The 19,343-nt window shown below is 43.2% G+C and overlaps 1 protein-coding gene across 5 annotated transcripts in view; it reads left to right on the top strand.

Moving 5' to 3' along the window:
* The window catches only part of EPHB1 (EPH receptor B1), a 424,222-nt gene that overhangs the window by 371,482 nt on the left and 33,397 nt on the right, over positions 1–19,343 (top strand). For all 5 annotated transcript variants that reach the window (XM_037525939.2, XM_054700814.1, XM_054700812.1 and 2 more), the window contains exon 12: positions 2,557–2,772. In XM_037525939.2, coding sequence (XP_037381836.2) covers positions 2,557–2,772 — 216 coding nt within the window. The remainder of the gene's footprint in view (positions 1–2,556; positions 2,773–19,343) is intronic.

Here is a 19,343-nt window from a genome sequence, read left to right as displayed (position 1 = left end):
CTGGAGTGTGTTCGGCCCCAGAGCCTAGAGTTTTAACCATTTCTTTGACTTTTATCAACTCTAGCAGGTATGATGAGTGGTTTAAATTGTAAAACAAACCATAAAATATAGCAGCTCTATGAAGATATAAGAAACATAGACACCATGTACACACACTGTCAACACTGTTCCTCTCAAACTTGTTTACCACCGTCACCCCGTGCCCTCCCCAGCATGCATCCACGCATCTGCTTCTTTGGGAAGACATTTGTTTTTAACCACACTGTTGTCTACACTTACAAAGAGAAAGTAACAAACTGAATTGAAAAAATATGACCCTTGTGACTCGAGGCTCAGATACATTTTCTAATATACAGAAGTTGCATGACAACGTTCTGGGGAGACAGATCCCCAGAGACCTACTTAGAGAAAATGAATGGTGCCGGCAAAGCCTGGCTAACTCCTTCAGGAGGTGTTGATTGAAGTTCATTAGTGAGAAGGAGGCTCTGCTTCGCTCATAGCACATCCAGCTCCTGCAGATGGGCACCATGTGCTGAAAACCAGTCAGAGTTTCCCAAAAAGCAACTCTGCATTTTTTTTCTCTTTGAGAGAGAGTTTGTTAGAAGAAAATATTGCAGAGAAAGCATCTGGGCAAGTTGGGAGGTGGTTAACCCCTGAGTTAGAAATAGCCTGGAATCTTAGATGTGTCACCTCCATGGAATGTGTTTGGGGCCCACCCTCTGGCAGAGGCCTCAGGGAGGCGTGGAGGTGCTGTCAGTTTACTCCACTCTTCCAATTGATAAGGGGGAATAACTCCTAGAACACAGATCCAGCTTGCAGTCTTGCCTGGGAAACAGTCTTCAACAATTCATGCTAACATTGTTAGATTGCTCAATTATTGGTGTTATCTCTAGTAAATTAGGTGACTTTATAACCATTCTTTTATTTTTCCTAACTGGTTTTTGCATAGAGTGTGCTTTTGCGGAAACCCTTGTATCCATGATGGGTCCCAGACATAACTAAGTGAGATAAAACACACAAGTACATTGTGCACCATCTCACATGCACAGTCGGTGCACAGTAAATGAGAGCCCCTCTCGCTGTGTAGGTTTTCTGTATTTCGCACGATAACACCAGAGTAGATGGAGTGACTGTTTTGCCCAGGACCTGTGTTCAGCAGTATCTAGACTCGACCCATGATATCCTGCCTCTTCTTTAATAAGAGCATTTCAATGCCTGGGCCATGCTCTGCTTATAGTCCGTCAAGTCCCTTGAAGAGCACCTCGGACTGGACTAGATGTAGAAGTGTATTCTAGGCAGCATGGTCCAGGTTCCATTGATTTAACCAGTGTGTGCAGAATTAAGACCCAGGGACTTTGGGGGAGGCAGGAGGGAGGCAGATTCATTTACTGAAGAGTCTGTCATCTAATCATGGAGAAGGGCATCCACTCAAGAAACTGTGAGCCCCCAACAACTGGAGTGAGGGCAGCACTGAGGGTTGGCATGCAGCAGAGCAGCAACAGCTCCCACACACTGGGAGGGGTCCCGTGTCAGGCAGTGTGTGCACTCCTCCTGCATTCTCGATCCCTGTGATATTGGGGTGGTTACCCCCAAGTCAAGACTGACAGTCCTGGTAGTTCCCAAGAAAAGCACCTTAGACATTTAATTCTGAAAAGAAGGAAACATGGACTAGTCATCCTTCATATATGATTACTGAGATTTTTTTGTGTGTGTGTCTACATCAAAGTTCTTGGCATCGGGAACACTGTGATGTCCACATGAGAGAGAGGGTCTGTGTCCTCAAAGAGCTTAGAGTCAAACAGCAGAGACAGACAAGCAAACACATATACATACATACCCAGTCATGCACACACTGAGACAGTAGTGAAAAAGTGCTTAGTCTACCTGGGGGAGAGGACCAGTTACAGAGACATCCTCTCTGAGGTAGTAGAACTCTGAGGGCAAGTAGGTGGTGATTGTGGAAGGAAAGCAGGGAGAATGATATAAAGCCCCTAAGACAGGAAAAGCTTGGCTTGGGGAAGGGTTGAAAGGTCACCAGCCTGTGGGTTTAGCACAGGAGCGAGGAATGTGGTGTTGTGAAGTGAGGCAGGAGCAGATCCCATGGGTCTCCCAGGCCATGCTCAGGAGCTTGGAGTTCCCCCCTAATGCATTGGGAGGCTATTGGAGCTTGAAGCCAGGGAGTGACACGACCTGATTTATGTCTCTCATAGATGGCTCCAGCTGCTGTGAGAGAATGGACTGGGAGGGGGAGATGCAGAGAGGCCGTTACGAGTGATGGATGACAATGACTTGGTTAGAACGGTGGCAGTGGAGATGGAGAGGAGTGGATGGGTTTGAGATGTAATTTGGAGGTGAAATTGACAGGGCTTGGCAAGGAGAAGAGAGCAGAGTGTTCGAGGTGAGGGATGAGCATGGGAGTGGGGGAGGGAGGAGGGTGTAGCAAGCAGCTTGGCCAGGCGCTGACAGAGGCTGACAAGCATCAGAGTCACGGCACCCAAGCTTCTGTTTTACCACTGTAGCCTGTCTTGATCTCTGTGTCTTTGTGTCTTATTACAGCAAAATGATGGACAGTTCACGGTGATCCAGCTGGTGGGAATGCTGAGGGGCATCGCCGCGGGCATGAAGTACCTGGCTGAGATGAACTACGTGCACCGGGACCTGGCTGCTAGGAACATTCTGGTCAACAGTAACCTGGTGTGCAAGGTGTCTGACTTTGGCCTTTCCCGCTACCTCCAGGATGACACATCAGACCCCACCTACACCAGCTCCTTGGTGAGTCCTTTTTGATATTCTCAGGTAAAAGCATCACACATGTAAAGATGGTGCATGTGGCTGGGGACCCATCACCAGTACACTGGAGGGACTGGGATCTGAACTCATCTCCACTGGACCAGTGGTGTGGGGAGACCATCCGCCCAGGAGAAACAATGGCAGTGAGTTGTCTGAGTGAGCATTTGGGCAGAGGTGGTGAGAAAGGCGCAGCGTCTAGTCGGTAGCCATGTGTTCCACGGCCAATGCGAAGGGGCATTTTGAGTGAGATGATTTGGGGGATCCAAAGAGTTGGACAGACGTGAGAGCAGAGCACAAGCTCCAGGTTTGCTTCGGGCCTTCAGCCCCTATTGGGTGGGCATTGTGTCACCAGCAGACCTGATCCCCTTCTTTTTTCCCTCCATGACTTCCCAAAAGCCTTAAGTTCCAACTACTTGATGTGTACTCTTAAATTTGTATTTCCTGCCCAGTTTTCATCTCCACAGTCCAAGCAGCAGTAATCATCAGTGTCTACTCACCTAGTTCACACAATTCTATTTCAAACCCATGAAAAAGGTCCAAAACAAGAGTTCTTGATTTGCCCTCTCCAGTCTCTCCATCTCAGTGGTGGTAACACTGAATGAATGGCTGAAACCTAAGAATCACCCCTGATTTATTTCTGTGCCTCATCAGCCAGCTCCAATCCCGCAGCAATTTTTGTAGGTTCTATTAAAGTCTATCCTTTCTTTCCCGCTCTACTGGCAAGCACCATTCCCTTTCACCTGGCGTGTTACAGTAGCTTCATAAGTAGCCCCTAGCCTTTTGTCTACTTGCATCTACTATCATTAGCACCCAAAGTGATTGATACTGGGCTTACCTTAAAAAAATTAAAAATGCAAATCCCATACAACCTGGCAACTCCTTAATATATATTCGTAGAATATGAAACCATCAACAAAAAGACCCAATTGTTCCACAGTGTTCCTAGCAACATTATTTACAATAGCTAGGACTCAGAAAGCATAACTGTCCATCAGTGGACCATTGCATGAAGAAGATGGTAGAGCCACACACCACTGGGTATCATATAGCCATAAGAAAGGATGAAATACAGCCATTTTCAACAAAATGGAGGGAATTTGAGATAATTATGTGCAGCACAGTAAGGGATGATTTACATAGCATTTACATAGAGACAGTTTGATAAAGTAAAACATTTTCAAAAACTAGTGGACTCTGGTAAATATACTGAGGGCTCTAAGAATAAGAGGGAGGGGGAGGGGCCTCCCCTGGTGGCGCAGCGGTTAACACTAGGCTGGCCGGCAGCCTCTGCAGTGCCAGTTCGATCCTCGGCTGCTGGGCTAGGGTCCCACATGACGCGCAGACCTCTCCTACCGCCCGCTGCTCCCCTCAGCAATGTACTTCGTCACTCTGCCTGTTCTGTTCCCCGCTCTGGCTCTGGTGAATTCTCTCACCCTCTCGCACTTCTGACTGTACCCAATGCTTGTATAAATAAATAAATAAATAAATAAATAAATAAATAAAGAGGAAGGGGGAGGGAAAGGGACAGGACACACAGCGTGGTGGGGGGCAAATTTTTTTCCTCCTAGGTTTGCATAGTGAATGAAGAACAAAGCTGGGAAGAGGTGGGAGAGTGATTGACCTTCCTACCTACCTACCTATCTATATTCTTTAAATTTGCAAAAATCAATACATGATTATTAAGTGGTTAAAACAATACAGAGAAATAGATTAAAAGAATAAATAACAAACTACAATTCCCCTGAAGCAAGGCTGGGTAAACTTTTCCTTAAAAGTCATATAGTAAATATTTTAGACTTTCCTGGCCAAAAGGCAAAATAGAGGATATTTTGTAGATAATTATATAGCCATTTAAAATGTAACCCTTTAAAGAGGTATAAACACCATTCTTAGTTTATGGGCAGTAAAACCTGATGACCAACCAGATTTGGCTCCTAGGCCACAGTTTACCAACCCCTGAAGCATCAATTTCAAAAATGGAATGGTCTCCTTTCACATTTTACTCTCTGTTCAAAATATGAAAATTTTTATTTTATAAAAGTGGGTGATACTATGCCTATTACTCTGGCTCTTGTGATTCCTTGTGGGCATTCTTATTGCCAGGTTGCTTTTCCAAAAGCCTGTAAACATTTACACTCTGGAGGTGATCAATCTTTAAAACTTTGCTAATCCAAAAATGAAAAATGATACTTCATTTTGTTTTAATTTGCATTTTCAACTGACTGCTAGAGATATTAATGTCTTTTCACAGTTACTGGGATTCATTTCCTCTTCTGTTAATTATCTATACATGTCTGCTTATTTTTCTGTTGGGTTATTGGTTTCTTAGAAATTTTTAAGGAATTTCTTTTCATATTAGGGACATTAGCCATTTGTCTGCCATATATGATAAAATTCATGACCCCTCCCCATCTTTTTTTTTTTTAAATATTGTCTTTTATATCTTTTGGATTCCAAAAGTGTTTAGTACTTATGTAGTCAAAAATAAAATTTTCTGCTAATCTTGGATTTGGGGACTTTTGTTTTAAAAGTTCTCTTAACCCCCAATTTATAAAATGCTATTTAATTGGGGGCTTTGTTCTATATTTCAATATTTTGTACACTTGAATTTTTCCCAAGATTTTGTTTTGAAAAATTTTTAAGTCTACAGAGAATTTAATAGAAGTTTACAGAGGACAGTCATATACTCACTACCTAAGTTCTAGTTTCTTGCTGTGTTTTCTTTATCATATAACTATTCATCCTCTCTTTTATCACTCCATCCTATTCTGTTGATGTATTCTAGATAAATGGAAGACATCATTACATGTTGCCCCTAAACACTTTGCATACATGTTTTTAACTAGCATTAAATGCTTGTTTATAGTTATTTTTTTGATAAGCAAAATTTGCACGTAAGGAAATGTGTTAAGTCTTAAGTATGCATTTACAGTTTCAGTAAAATGCATACAAGTGTATCTCCAAACACTTACCAAGATGCAGAACTTTGTCATCACACAGGAAGTTCCCTCATGTCCCTCCCAGTTAGTTCTCACCCCACCCCACACCCAGAAGCAAACACTGTTTTGATTGTTTTTTCAACCACAGGTTTGTCTTGCCTGTTGTCAAACTCCACATAAGTGGAATCATACCGTACATGCCCTGGCTGTTGTTTTTTTAGCCTTCTGTTTGGGAGGTTAATTCATATTGTTGTGTGAAGCTATAGTTTGTGTCCTTATTTATGGCAGTATTTTGTTATTTATTAATTTACTCATTCTCTTGTTAATAGACAACAAGTTTATTCTAGAATTTGTTTCTGAACATGTGTAGATGTCTTTGTTACCCTGCTTCTGTCCAGGTGAATAAATAATTATGCCAACACAAGAATGAAACTTAAGCAAACACCATCTGAATCTAGTGATTAATGTTCACACCAATAACAGGACAAGTAGACATTGTGTTGCATTTGATAGGTTACAAAAAAAAATAGAAAAAATAAAAATATAGCATTTTAGGTACTTTGTTAAAATGTATAAACTAGGTCTTATCCTGAGCAAACATTAAACTAACAAAAATTATGTGCAATTAAATGCCTGGTAGTGTGCTTTTCCAAAATGCTGTGGTCATGAAAGTCAAAGAGACTGGGCAACTGCTACAGATGGAATGGGTTAGAGAGGCATGGTAATGGGTCAATCAAGGCACTTCTGGGACAGTCTTTGACAATTGCCATGGGGTATCTGGGTGAGTAATGTAGAGACATTCTATGTAGTATTCTTGCAACTTTTTTTTAAAGATTTATTTATTTATGCATACAAGAACTGGGATACAGGCCAGAGGTGTGGGCGGGGTGAGAGGATTCGCCAGAGACAAAGTGGGGAACAGAACAGGCAGACTGACTGAAATACACTGCTGAGGGGAGTAGTGGTGAGTCAGGGGAAGTCTGCTGCACCATGTGGGTAACTCCCTGGCCAGGGAACTCATACTAAGTGGCTGCAGATAGCTTCATAGGTTGCATCTTAACCCCTTGTGCCACCAGGGAGGCCCCCCTACTCTTGCAACTTTTCCAGAAATTTGAAACTGACTCAAAATAAAACATACTTTACAAAAAAAAAAATCACACTGCCTGCAGAGGGAAGGAATGGTGGGAAAACCAACAGTAGAATTAAGAAGAAATATCGGGAGGTTGTGGGGAAGGTTGTTTCCATGATTGAACATGGAAAGAACTTAGGGATGAGGGTAGAAGAGATAAGGATGACACCCAGCAGCTGATCTGTATCTCTGGATGGATGATAGTGCATTTTCTGAGAGTGAGGATCCTGGAGGAACTAGGTAGAGGAATGGAAGGATTGAGGATAAATTGTGAATTCAATTTGAAATAGTTTTTCTCAAAGTTTGGTGAGTATCAGATTTATTTGGAGAGCTGATCAGGAGCACAGATGCACAGATTCATAGAGTCTGTAGTTTTGTTACCAAGTTTTCCCAGGGTAGTCTGATATCTACACAATTTTGAAAGACATTTGTTTAGAACATGTTGATTTTTCTGCATTGGTAAGATATCTAAGTAGAGCTGCTGAATAGGCAGTTTGATGTATGGGTTTGGAGCACAGAAGTGAAGTCCAAATGAAAATGTCTATTTAAGAGTCATTGGCATAAAGACAGGAATCAAAACAGTGGGTGTAAACGTTCTTGACTTGGTAAAGGATTGAGAGGAAAAATGGCCTCAGTTTGAGCTTGAAGGAGCCAAACATTTGCCAATAGAGATGTGTATAAAGTAGAAGGTGTGGATGCCCAGTTGTCCCTGTGCTCCAAAAAGGCGATTACTAAAAATTTGCTGGAAATCTTACTTTTTCACTCTGCAGAGGTCCAGTCTGTAGCCCAGAGTGGTCAGATGAGCTATTTATGGCCAGATGGCTTGTTAGAGCCACTTTAGCCTTCAATGTAGGAAACCAAGCCCTGAGTCTAGTGCTCAGGACACCACAGCTCCCTCTCCAGCCCAACAGTGTGCCAGACTCCTGCCCAACATTTGTCACTTAGCGTGTCCAAGAAACCTGTTTCTTGATCTTTACTTTTTCCTCCAAAAGGCCTAGCAGAGGAGTGTCTTTAGATTCCAAGTTAGCTCTCATTGTCTACTAGCTCTGCTGACCTATGAGTGATGCACACAGAGGGCAGGTGATATTACATTTCTCCCACTCCATCTTCAAGCAGAGTTGGGCATATTAACTTTATCTATGGATTTTTCAGATCTCTTCTTCAGGTTTTTTTCAGGTGACTCTAGAATTCATATATATAATTTTAAAAATTCACAGTCTACTTAGTGCTGATATTGTACCACTTTAAATAAATTATAGAAACAAAAAATATAAGTAATCAAATATAAGTAATCAACATAAGTAATCAAAAAATATAAGTCCATTTACCAGCCCACCTTTGTTGCCCTTTATGTTATAATTGTCATGTGTTAATGATACATACATTAAAAGTCCTACAATACTATCTTACAATCTTGTATTTAAACAATCTATGTGTTTTGAAAATATAAGAGGGAAAATGTTTTATGGTAACTCAAAAGTGTTGTCATTTCTCTTTCATGCTTCAAGGGCCAAGTTTCCTTCCAATGCCATTCCTTCATCTAAAGAATTCCCTTTAGAATTTTTTGTAGTGCAGGGCTTCTGGGAATGAATGATCTTAGTTTTCCTATATCAGAAAAAAGGTCAGTATTTTGCGTTAATTTCTGAAGGACATTTTTGCTGGATATACAATTCCATGTTTTTGGGTTTGTTCTTTTTTCTTTTAGCACTTGAAAGATGTTTCATTGTCTTCTGGTTGCCAAGGCTTCCAATGAGAAGTCCCATAGTTATTTCAATCATTGTTCATCTCTGTCTATCTGTCATTCTATCTATCTATCTACAGTGTATGGGGGCTTTGGGTGGGTGTGAGTGCCTGCGTGTATATATGTGTGTGGTTTTTCTCTGGTAGTTTCAAGGTTTTCTCACTATTTTTGGTTTTTAGCTTGATTATCGTGTACATGTGAATACCTCACCCCTACACACACACACACACACACACACACACACACACACGCGCACGCAAATTTATCCCATTTGAAATTCTCTAGATTTCTTAAATCTGTAAATTTATGTTTTCACTATTATTTGGAAAGTTTTCACCAAAATTCTTCCATTATTATTTCCTGTTCCTTTTTCTCTCCTGGGACTATAGACACCTATATGTAGAACTTGTGAAATTGTCCCACAGACTCCTTAGATTCTGTTTATTACTTTCCCTATTTTCTCTTCCTCAGATCTATCTTTAAGTTCATAAATTCTTTCAGTTGACATCTTTGATCTGCTAAAAAAAATCCTTTTAGGGCCTCCCCAGTGGCACAGTGGTTGAGCGCTGGGTTGCGAAGCTGCCCCACAGCCTCTGCAGCGCAGGTTCAATCCCTGGCTGCTGGGCGAGGGTCCCACAGGGCGCGCAGACCTCTCCTGCTGCCCGCTGCTCCTCTCAGCAGTGTACTTCGGTCCTTCTGCCTGTTCTGCTCCCTGCTCTGGCTCTGGTGAATTCTCTCACCTTCCCGCACTTTGACTGTGCCCAGTGCTTGTACAAATAAATAAATAAATCTTCTTAAAAAAAATCCTTTCAGTGACTTTTTTAAAAACATATTGTAATTTTAGCTCTACGATCCCTATTATATTTTTCTTTATACTTTCTATCTGTCAGCTGAGATGTCATCATTTTATTCATCATGAGCATTTTTTGTTTACCTTATTGAGCATAGTTACAATATCCACTTTAAAGTCTGGGTTATGCTGGGTTAGTATCTTTTTCCCCATGAAAATGGATCATATTTTCCTGTCTCTTTATATTTGTAGTGGTTTTGGATTATATATATATTGAATGTTATGATATAGGGATTCTAGATTCTGTTACACTGATCCAAAGATTGTTAATGTATTGATTAGCAGGAATTTAAGTTGGTCAGATTCAACCTGCACTTGGCCTTGTCTGCAATGGGTAACAGCTCAGGTATCAGTGCCTGTGGCTTTCAGTCTGTCTCATACATGAATGGTTCAAGGATCAGCCAGAGAATTGGAAGAGTTTATACACAGAATTTAGGATCTCTTTTCCCTGACTCTCTTGTTTCCAGGGATTGTCCCAGAAAATCAGCAGTCCTGATTATCCTGGACTCTTTCCTTTGGCTCCTCAACCAGAAAGATGGGTGGGTTTTTCAGTTGTTTAAACCATAAGAGACTGCAGATGATACCCTTGGGAACAAAATTGCACTTCCTGCTGTTCAGTTTCTGGAAACTTCAGATCATTTTTCTTTCTTTTCTTTCTTCTTTTCCCCTTACTTTCTTTTTCTCTTGTATTATGTTGTTATGTTCTGAAAAGCCCATTTATTAGAAGTATACTCCTCCATATCAGAAGTGGAAGCTTCAGCTTTTATCCTTAAATCAGCAATCCCACAAAGCAGTCCCTATGAGTTTTCTTCATCTTCACCCAATTTCATGCAGTTCTTCCAGGATCTTTTTGACATCATCATCTTCTAATACGTCTTGTTTTACTTTTTAAGTGAAGACCTTATTAATAGCTATTAAAGTTTTCTAGTTTTCCTACTAGACCCTCAGCCTTCATCTCTCATTCTGTCTTAATTCTCCACTATACTTTTCCCCAGGTTTTCTTTCTCAGTTTTAAATTGCTATTTCTAGCCCCAGGAGCATTTCCTTCCCACCAGGCTCCTGGAATAATGAACAGACAGAATTTGTTCTTTTGTGCTTTCTTATGATTGAAATAAACCTGCTGAACTCGGGAAGAATGTTGAACTGCTCCTAAAATTCCCATCTTTTAAGAGGGACAGATAAAAGAGTGGGACTGAGCACTTACTACTTGTACATTTTTTTGAAAAAAGATTTATTTCTTTATGCATACGGGAACTGGTGTACAGGCCAGAGGTACAGAGGGTGAGAGGATTCACCAGAGACAGCGCAGGGTGCAGAACAGGCAGATCTACTGAAACTGCTGAGGGGAGCAGCAGGCAAGACAGGAGAGGTCTGCTGCGCCATGTAGGTTAGTTCCCTGGCTGGGGATAGAACTCGTGCTGCAGATACCTTCATAGTGCTGAGACTTAACCCCTTGAGCCACCAGAGAGGATGCTACTTGTACAATTTATTTTTTTGGTACATTTCTGAATACTGTTATCAGCATTCAAATTAGTTTGCTCAGGCAGCTATGAAAAATACCATAGACTAGGTGGTTTAAACAATAGACATTTGCTTTTCACAGTTTTGGAGGCTGGGAAGTCCAAGAGCAAGGTGCAAACAGATTTAGATCCCACTGACAGCTCTGTTCCTTGCTTGCAAATGGCTGCCTTCTCACTATGTGCTCATATGGGAAAGAACCAGTGATAAGGAGAAGTGGTAAGGAGGGAGAAGACAAGAGAGAAAGGAGAGAGAGACTAGTGGGGGAGGGAGAGAGGGAGAACTCTGGTCACTCCTCTTCTTCCTATATGGGCACTAATCCCATCATGGGTGCCCCACCCTCATGACCTTGTCTAAACCCAGTGGCTTCCCAGAGACCTACCTCCAAATACCATCACCTTGGTGGTTAGGACTTTGATATATGAATTTTGGGAGGATACAGCATTCAGTCTATAATACCATCTCTGTGGCATACCAGTCTCCAATGTTTGACCTCTCAGGCCCCAGTTTGGTTATTACTGGTACTGTCTCATATTATCAAGGGGGGGGGGGGAATGCACCTGCATCTGAAGAAAAGCACCACATCTTTGATTAACTCTCTGCATGTGTGCTCACATACACATTCACAAAACTGATCTTCACCTTCTATCATCTCATACTGGTAGACAGAGTCCCAACAGAATCCTATAAATCTCCTCTGGATTCCTGGTAGCTTTCTGATGTGTAAGGCAAGAGCCCTAGTCCAGCATAGCTTGCTTTCTCTTCTGATCAGTAGAAAGAGACCCCATCCAGTCCCTTTGTGAGCAAAATATTTCCTTCTTAGTATTCAACCAGAATCCTTCTGCTAAAGCAGTGTCAACTTTCCCATCCTTTACAGCCCCAGGCTATCTGTCTAAGAAGTCTCTGGCCTTGCTCTGTGCCTTTCCCCAGCCCTACTCCCTGCAGGCCTTCCTGTTTTATCATGAACTGCATTCCGTCTTCAAGGCTTCTCTGATCTCCCTCAGCCCCTTCCCCTTTGCTCCTCCTGCTTCTCCTTTACTTCTTCCTCTTGTCTTCAGTCCCTGCCTCCTCCCATACCCTGTGTCTCTGCTGCTTCTGAGACTCCCTTCCAAGTCCCCCCAATTTTTCCTCCTTGCTTTCTCTCTTCTAACATCTGCTGATGTCCTTTGCCACACAAAATCCCACTCTGTGAACCTCAAACACAGCTGTTTTGGGGGGCATCTGCTTCTCTTGGCTGGAGAGACGCAGGGACCATCTTGTCAAGCTATTTGCCAGCTCTGACCTGGTCTTTCCTTGACCATGTCACTTTGCCAGCTCTTTCTCTCATGTTGCAGCCCCTTATCTCCCACATGACTGTCTACACAGACTCAGGGACCTTTCAGCTGTTCCATTTCCTGGACAACCTGTCCCATCTGCCTCAGACTCAGGCCCTGCAGCATTCTGGATTCCTAGGCATGGAGGCTTCATTCTTCTCCAGGGACAACCTTCTCCCTGAGGGTGATCTGCAAGCACCTGGCCCTGTGGTTCATTCCTAACCTTCTGCCCCTCATGTTCTGCAGAGTTTCTTGTCCCCCTGTGATTAACTTAGTCATCTCAGTCACAATGGAAGCAGAATACCTGTCTCATTGCTCCCATGAATTAATAGCTCAGCTGTAGTTTCCACCTTCACTGTGTTTCTGGGAGAGAGCATCCATTCCAACCATGACTGATTATGTGCCAAAATTTGTAGGGCCTTCTCTTAGCAAAACATTTGACTGTGATTTTATGGTATGATGCTACCCTTTGAGTCTTGTCTGCAGCAATGTGGGTTTTCAAAAAGGTAAAAAGACCTTTTCCATAATTCTCTCCCACTCTGGTATGGCAAAATACTTCCTTGATGACAAGAAGTACGCAGGCTTTGGATTAAAGCTGTGCTCCTTAAATATGGCTTTAGGTCTCCTCATCTATATGTGAGACCCCCCTTGTGATAAGCTGGAAACATTCCCTAATCCAAGCCCTGCCATGGCACAGGCCAAGTGATGTTTGTGGGTGCTGATGGGAGTGCTTTCCAGCTGTTAGCACCCCCATCCCATGGCAGGCACACTCAGGTGTATATTTTCAAGGTTAATTGGCAAAAAAGATCCTGTAACTTTCCCTATTCCTAGTCATTTCAAAACAGAAAACAATAAGGCAGAGCATCTTCAGAAGTGCAGGAATGGCTGGTATTCATAAAGGAAAATTGAGGGCCCTTGTGACAAGATCACCATGAGAGAATTTAGAAGAAAACTTCTTAGGAGAGAGCAGGAGAAAAGGCAACTGCAATTATGTGTCCCTTGAGACCTGAGGTTCTCATACTTCATTGTGTACCTGAATCCCCTGGAGGGTTGGTGAAGCACAGATTCCCCACCTCCACCCCAGATTTTTTGATTTTCAGGTCTGAGTTGCACCTCAAAGTGTGCATTTCACATAAGTACCCAGACAGTGCTCACTCCACTGGTCCTGGAGCACCCATGGAGAACCACCCCATTGAAACCATTTTAGAAAGCAAAGACTTGCTTCACAAATATGGCTTGCAAGAAATGTCAATTGCCTTATTTTGCAAATAACAAAGTAAATGTGACACTGAGTGCACATTCTGTCTGACTAAAGCTGCCCCTTGCAGCCCTGTGTGGGTCCAGGGCCAGACTTGGTGCCATGTCTGCATGGTTTGGAGCCCCTGTGTCTCTGCACCAGCTTCTCATCTGCCTGAGGAGATGGGGAGGACACAGTATGGGTAGGCGTCCCTACCACAGGGCCCCAAGCCAGCAGCTACAGCCAGGTCTTGGGAACCTCCTTCTGATCCTGCCACTTTGGCTCTTCAACTACCTATTTGCCAAAGTTTGAACCCCTCCACCAGCCATCAGCTCTTTTGGAGAAAAAAGAAAAGTGAAGCAAAAGCTGATTAAATCAACCCTGAAATCCTGGAGTTGGTATGAAGGACTTGGGCATAGATCAGAGAATTAGCACCTTCAGTCTTGAGGTTCTTCTATGACATCACATCAGAAACATATACCCCTCTTATATCTAGGGCTTTTAGCCAATCATTAACATTTTTATTGTTATAGTCATTAGTGCTACCTAGCAAATTGGCTGAACTCAGGGAGGGTTTCTTGCATTATGTTTTCTTTAACTCCCAGCTTTTATAAGTAAATAACTGATGAAAGAAAGAGGCTACTTCAGGGGAACTAAAGGGCTCGCACACTACTGGAATGGAAAATTCTTTTCTCTTCAGTGAACTTGCTTGGAATCTTTCAAAGAGAGAGCCACAGATGAGATGTGAAGGGGGTCAAAGTCTCAGACAGAGAAGCCCTCCCCCTTTCTCATGCCACATCCTGAGCCCAGCCTGCACAGAAGTGGGTGCCACAGCCGGGGACCACCTTTGCTTAGACACAACCCAGAGCAGAGGCAGACCAGCCATCACCATTCCCTGAAACCAGAGGGGACTGGGGTGGATCTAGTTGCTCAGGAGTCTCCCTGTTCAGGCTGCCCAGACCATCCCACCGGAACCAGCCATGGTGCAAACCCTCATGGATGACAGGGTGGTCAGGGGAGTGGGTGGTGAGCACAGGAAGGGCCTGTGAACTATCCCCAAAGCCTGTGGTGAGTGGTTCTCTTGGTCGTATTCAGCCAGATTCCTAGTCCTGGATACAAGACTCACAGTCAGAGACATGCAGAGAAACACAGCTGCAGCCAGGCCTCCCAGCCACGCACAGACACAAGCCTTCCCAGTGGATACAGGGTAATGGCTTGGATTTTTCCTTCTATTGAGAAGTGAATTCAACTGGTATAGTACTCTGTTTTACATTATTTTTGTCTTATAATATTTTAATACTTAAAAGATTCAAAAAAAGAAGAAAGTTATTGCAAAGAGAATTCTTCCTGTAAGCCTTCAGGAAAAAGACTCCCTTTGTTTGCTCCCATTTATACTTGGTCACCCCACCTTAAGAAGGTGCTACTGACTGAGTTGATCCTCTGACTGACAGGTTTCTCACAGGTGAGGACCTTCGTCCTTCCGAAAGAGAGAGGTTTGCTGGCTTTTTGTCTCCCTGGAGTTCCTGGTGGTTTTTACATTTAAGCCATCATTCTCCTCCCTGCCTGAACAGTGACTTCCCTCAGGAGTCCGTGTTCAAATTATGATTTCTCGCTCTTCTTTCAATCATTGGGCTTGGGTAATAGGCTATCTCTTGGGTAGATGGAAAAGTGGAGAGGAATGAAGACAAGCAAGGAAAAGGTGTGGGGGGACCCTTTAATTGCAGTCAGAATAAAACCCAGTCCTGGTCCCCTGGACATTCTTCTGTAGCATTAATTAAGCTGAGGAAGGGATAATTCAAATGCCACTCTACCCCATGCTCCACCGCTCAAATAATTCCACTTTAGGCACTCTGCTGCCGCCTTTCTCTGATATCTCTCTCTGGGTCACTTTGTCACCAGATGCTCAGTTAGGGATAGCAGGCCCTGACTGAAATGCCCTTTTGAAAAAAACTCAGCATAATTATTATTGGTAAGGCCAATGTATTATTAGCATGAGTGGGATCAGGATGGGATTTCAGCACCTGAGCTGGCTGAAACAAGCTGGGACTGAAGCAAGATCTGGGTCAAGTTTCTTTCTGTCCTGAGCCTGGTGTGGGACCAGGCATGTGCCCGTCCCCATGCCTGTCATCCTGTGGAATGCAATGCCACCAGCAGCCATCCTCCTAGCCAACACTTACTTATTGAGCACCTAGTACGTGTAAAACACAGCAGTTCACAGAACCAATAGCTCCTGAGCTCCTTGCATTTCTTTCCTGGCAAAAAGATAGACATTAAATAATGACTTATGCAGTTAATGAGGTGATGACTATTGTTAGGTGCTGTGGCAAAGCATATATCAAGCATGTATCACGGGATCCTGGGGAAGGTCCCTGGGCTGAAACCCAAGATGGAAAAGCATTCATTAGGGGAAGAGTGGGCAGGGCCTCATGGGGACTATCCCAACAGCTGGACACAGACCTGCTTCCTCAGGGAAGAATAGTGTAGGAGACGAGGGCACTGGGGTGTGCTCAAGCACAGAGGAGGGAAGCAACTCTGCTATAGAAAAGCCAATGGAGATGCTGAGAGAAACGGCAAGTGGGGTGAGTTGGCACTCAAGTGTGGGGACTGTGTGAGCAGCGCAAGAGGGTTCACAGAAGCTCCCACCTCTATGGGAACAGTGCAAGGGCCAGGAATAGGAGCCCAGCAGCAGTGTTCACACTGACTGGGAGCCCTGGGAAGGACAGAGGGCTGAGCGGAGGGGCCCAGAGGGTGCTAGCAGAGGGTGGTAGCCAGACTTCCCCTTTTCAACTGGAGGCCAATGAGAGTCAGTCAAGAGTCAATGAACCAATCAATCAAGGATCATTGATTTCTGGCAAGAGGCAAGTACCTCTCCTGGAGAAGGAAATTAAATTTTATTATATTTAATATGTTGATTGGCAGTCATATCTGTAAATCATTCACTAAGATATAGGCTCATTTCCTGATTAGGGGCTTAATAAATAAAAGTTTGGAGCCATAAGCTTAGAAAAGAGAGAGATCACTTTCAGCTGAGGTGAGAGAGGGGGATGGAGTGGATTGTCAGATGGATTAGATGTGAAGTAAGTGGTGAAATGGGGCACATAAAGTGTACTTAGTAACTGTTTATAGGATGGATGCATGAGTGGGTGGGTGGCTGGATGGATAGATGGATGGATAAATGGATAAAGTTATGAGGTCTCAGAGGCTGAGAGTTTTCCAGAAGAGGAAATAGTCTGATCTGAACCAAAAATGCCAGAAAGTACCTAGTATGTTCACAGGATCGCTGATTTGGCAGCTGTCAGAAAGAGGATGCACAAGCTGGTAAACCACTGTGTATTAGCCCTGCAAGGGCCCACTTCCAGTCGAATTGTATTCCTCCAAAAAGGATATATTGAAATCAGAACCTCAGTGCCTGTGAGTGTGACCTGGTTTGGAAATAGGGTCTTTGCATATATAATCAAGTTAGGATGAGATGATACTGAATGAGGGTGAACCTTAACACCAATCACTGATATCCTAGTAAGACGGGAAAAATGTAGACAGTTTCACACAGGAAGAAGATGGCTATGTGAGGACAGAGGTAGAGATAGAACTAATATATCTATAAGCCGAAGAACATCGAAAACTGTCAGAAAGCACTAGAAGGTAGAAGAGGAAAGGATTCTCCCCTACCAATTTCAGAGAGAGAATGACTCTGACAACCCCTTGATTTCAGACTTCCACCTTTAGAACTATGAGACAATAAATTTATGTGTGGTAACCCACCTAACTGATGGTACTATGTTATGGCAGGCCTAGCAAGTACATACAAGCCCAAAGAGACCAACTCCACCCCCCTCACTGGACAGGTGTGCAGTTAGACTCCTGAGGTTGAAGGGTCCATCACAATGCCGAGGCCCTTGGGCGCACATATGGAATTTGCCTAGGAGTCAGGGGAACCTGCCCACATGAGACGTAGGAAAAAGCCAAAAAAATAAAATAAAATAAAGAAAACACCTATGCTCCTTGTTTGATGTATTCATGGGAGCCACAGTGCATCTCTGCAGGAGCATTGCCTTTCAAAGAGCTTTGTCCCTGCCCCTACCCCAAGAGGTTAAGTATCAGGGGATACTCAGGCTTCAAATCTTGACCAGCCTTGACATTCTGGGAGTCTTTGCAAATCTTCCTCTAGTTCAGCAGAGCACTGTACACTGTTAGAGAAGTTGAGACAAGGGGTAGAGGTGATCACCCCCAGGCCCTAGCTAAATAGGGACTCCAAGACCTCATAGCAATTAGCCCTTGAGCCCTTCATGAGGTAGAGTCTCCTCACAAAAAGAAGCCATCTGGTCTTGTGAATCTCTACAATGCAAGGTGTTTATCCAAGAAAGCAAAACTAGACCCTTCAATATAGCCCCCCAGAGCACACAAAAGCAAGAGTGATTTTCTAAAGACCCCAGTAGCTCAAACCCAGCACTATCAAGACTGAGCATATTACACCTCCCCTGGGAAAACCAAATTCAAAAATCTGAATGCAGCCAAGAAACTCTCTTCCAGTACAGTTTACAGATGCAGAGGTAAAAGGAGTGAGTCAGAGTATAAGCCAGAGAGAAAGAGAGAGCCCAGTGAGGAAGGGAAAGACCAGAGAATTGCTGATCAAAGGCCACGCTGCTAAAGCTTACTCTGCAGGTACTCTAGCTGCAGGGGGAATATTGGGGAAGGATTTTAGAGGTGAAGATTTTATTTTAATCCCTCCACAAAAGCATTCAAGTAAACCCTTTCCCAGTGAGAAAGCGAGCAAAGAAGAAACAGGAAAAGAAGATTCTCTGTGAAAAGATCCATGTAGTCTTCTACTAATATTGCTCACTTAGAGAATACATGCCATCTGGGTGTTTGATAAAAAGGAAAAAGGCATAAAGAAAAGTTCAAAGTTATGGATTCAGCTTGTGAGTTGCAGTCTGCTTGCCTCTCCTCGTGGCTTGCTCTTTCCTTTGTTGGAGGTGGATTTATTTTTTTCTTGGTCAGCAATAAGTATCTTTTCAAAGTGACCTATCAGGTCTTCATTTATTCTCTTGTGGCTAAGGAGCTGAGCAGTGGGGAGAGGAGAGAGAAGGGGGCCTGGCGACAAGAGTTAGGCTGACCTTCTATTCATTAATTAACTGAGAATTTTCTATTGAAATGCAAAGTCACAGTCCACTTGCACCTGGGGATGACCGAGCAACTTCACATCTTGCTATTCCATGCCAGATGGAACTGGACAAGAGATCTGCTTTGCCCCAGCATTTTTCGTACCAGCAGAGGTACATGTTTTGAGCACATAGCCCAGGTTTCTGAGCCATAGCTTAGCCAGGAATGAGCAATCATTTTTTTTTTTTTAAATTCCTCCTCTGGAAAGGCATTTGGCCCACTCCAGGAGTCATAGAAGATGACTGAAAATCCAGGGAGACTTCATCCCAAATAACCAAGCAGTATGAGTTCATGTGCTCTTAAACCAACATCACCCATAAAGATATAAAATAGCTTTATAGTTGGATATTCTATCCTGATAAATTAGAAAGGTGAAGACTTGGCCATGAAATGTTGGAGTAGGGGGTAGATGGGTAAGGGGGTGTGTGTGTGTGTGTGTGTGTGTGTGTGTGTGTGTGTGTGTGTGTTTAACCCTTACTATAGACTTAAGATAGCTTATATTCTTCCTACATTACATGCTATGGTTCTATTACCCTAAAATAATGATTAGTATTCTATAGTAATTCCCAGTATTAGAAAGTTATTTTAGCAAGTAAATAAAGCACATCATTTAAGTCCCATTATTCAATTTTTTTGTTTATTTGTATTGGCTTCTGATACCCATTA

The sequence above is a fragment of the Talpa occidentalis genome, unplaced genomic scaffold, assembly GCF_014898055.3.
Source record: "Talpa occidentalis isolate TD23 unplaced genomic scaffold, MPIMG_talOcc4v2.1 talOcc4.4, whole genome shotgun sequence".
NCBI classification, from domain to species: Eukaryota; Metazoa; Chordata; class Mammalia; order Eulipotyphla; family Talpidae; genus Talpa; species Talpa occidentalis.
This window is presented reverse-complemented; position numbering and strand designations above follow the sequence as displayed.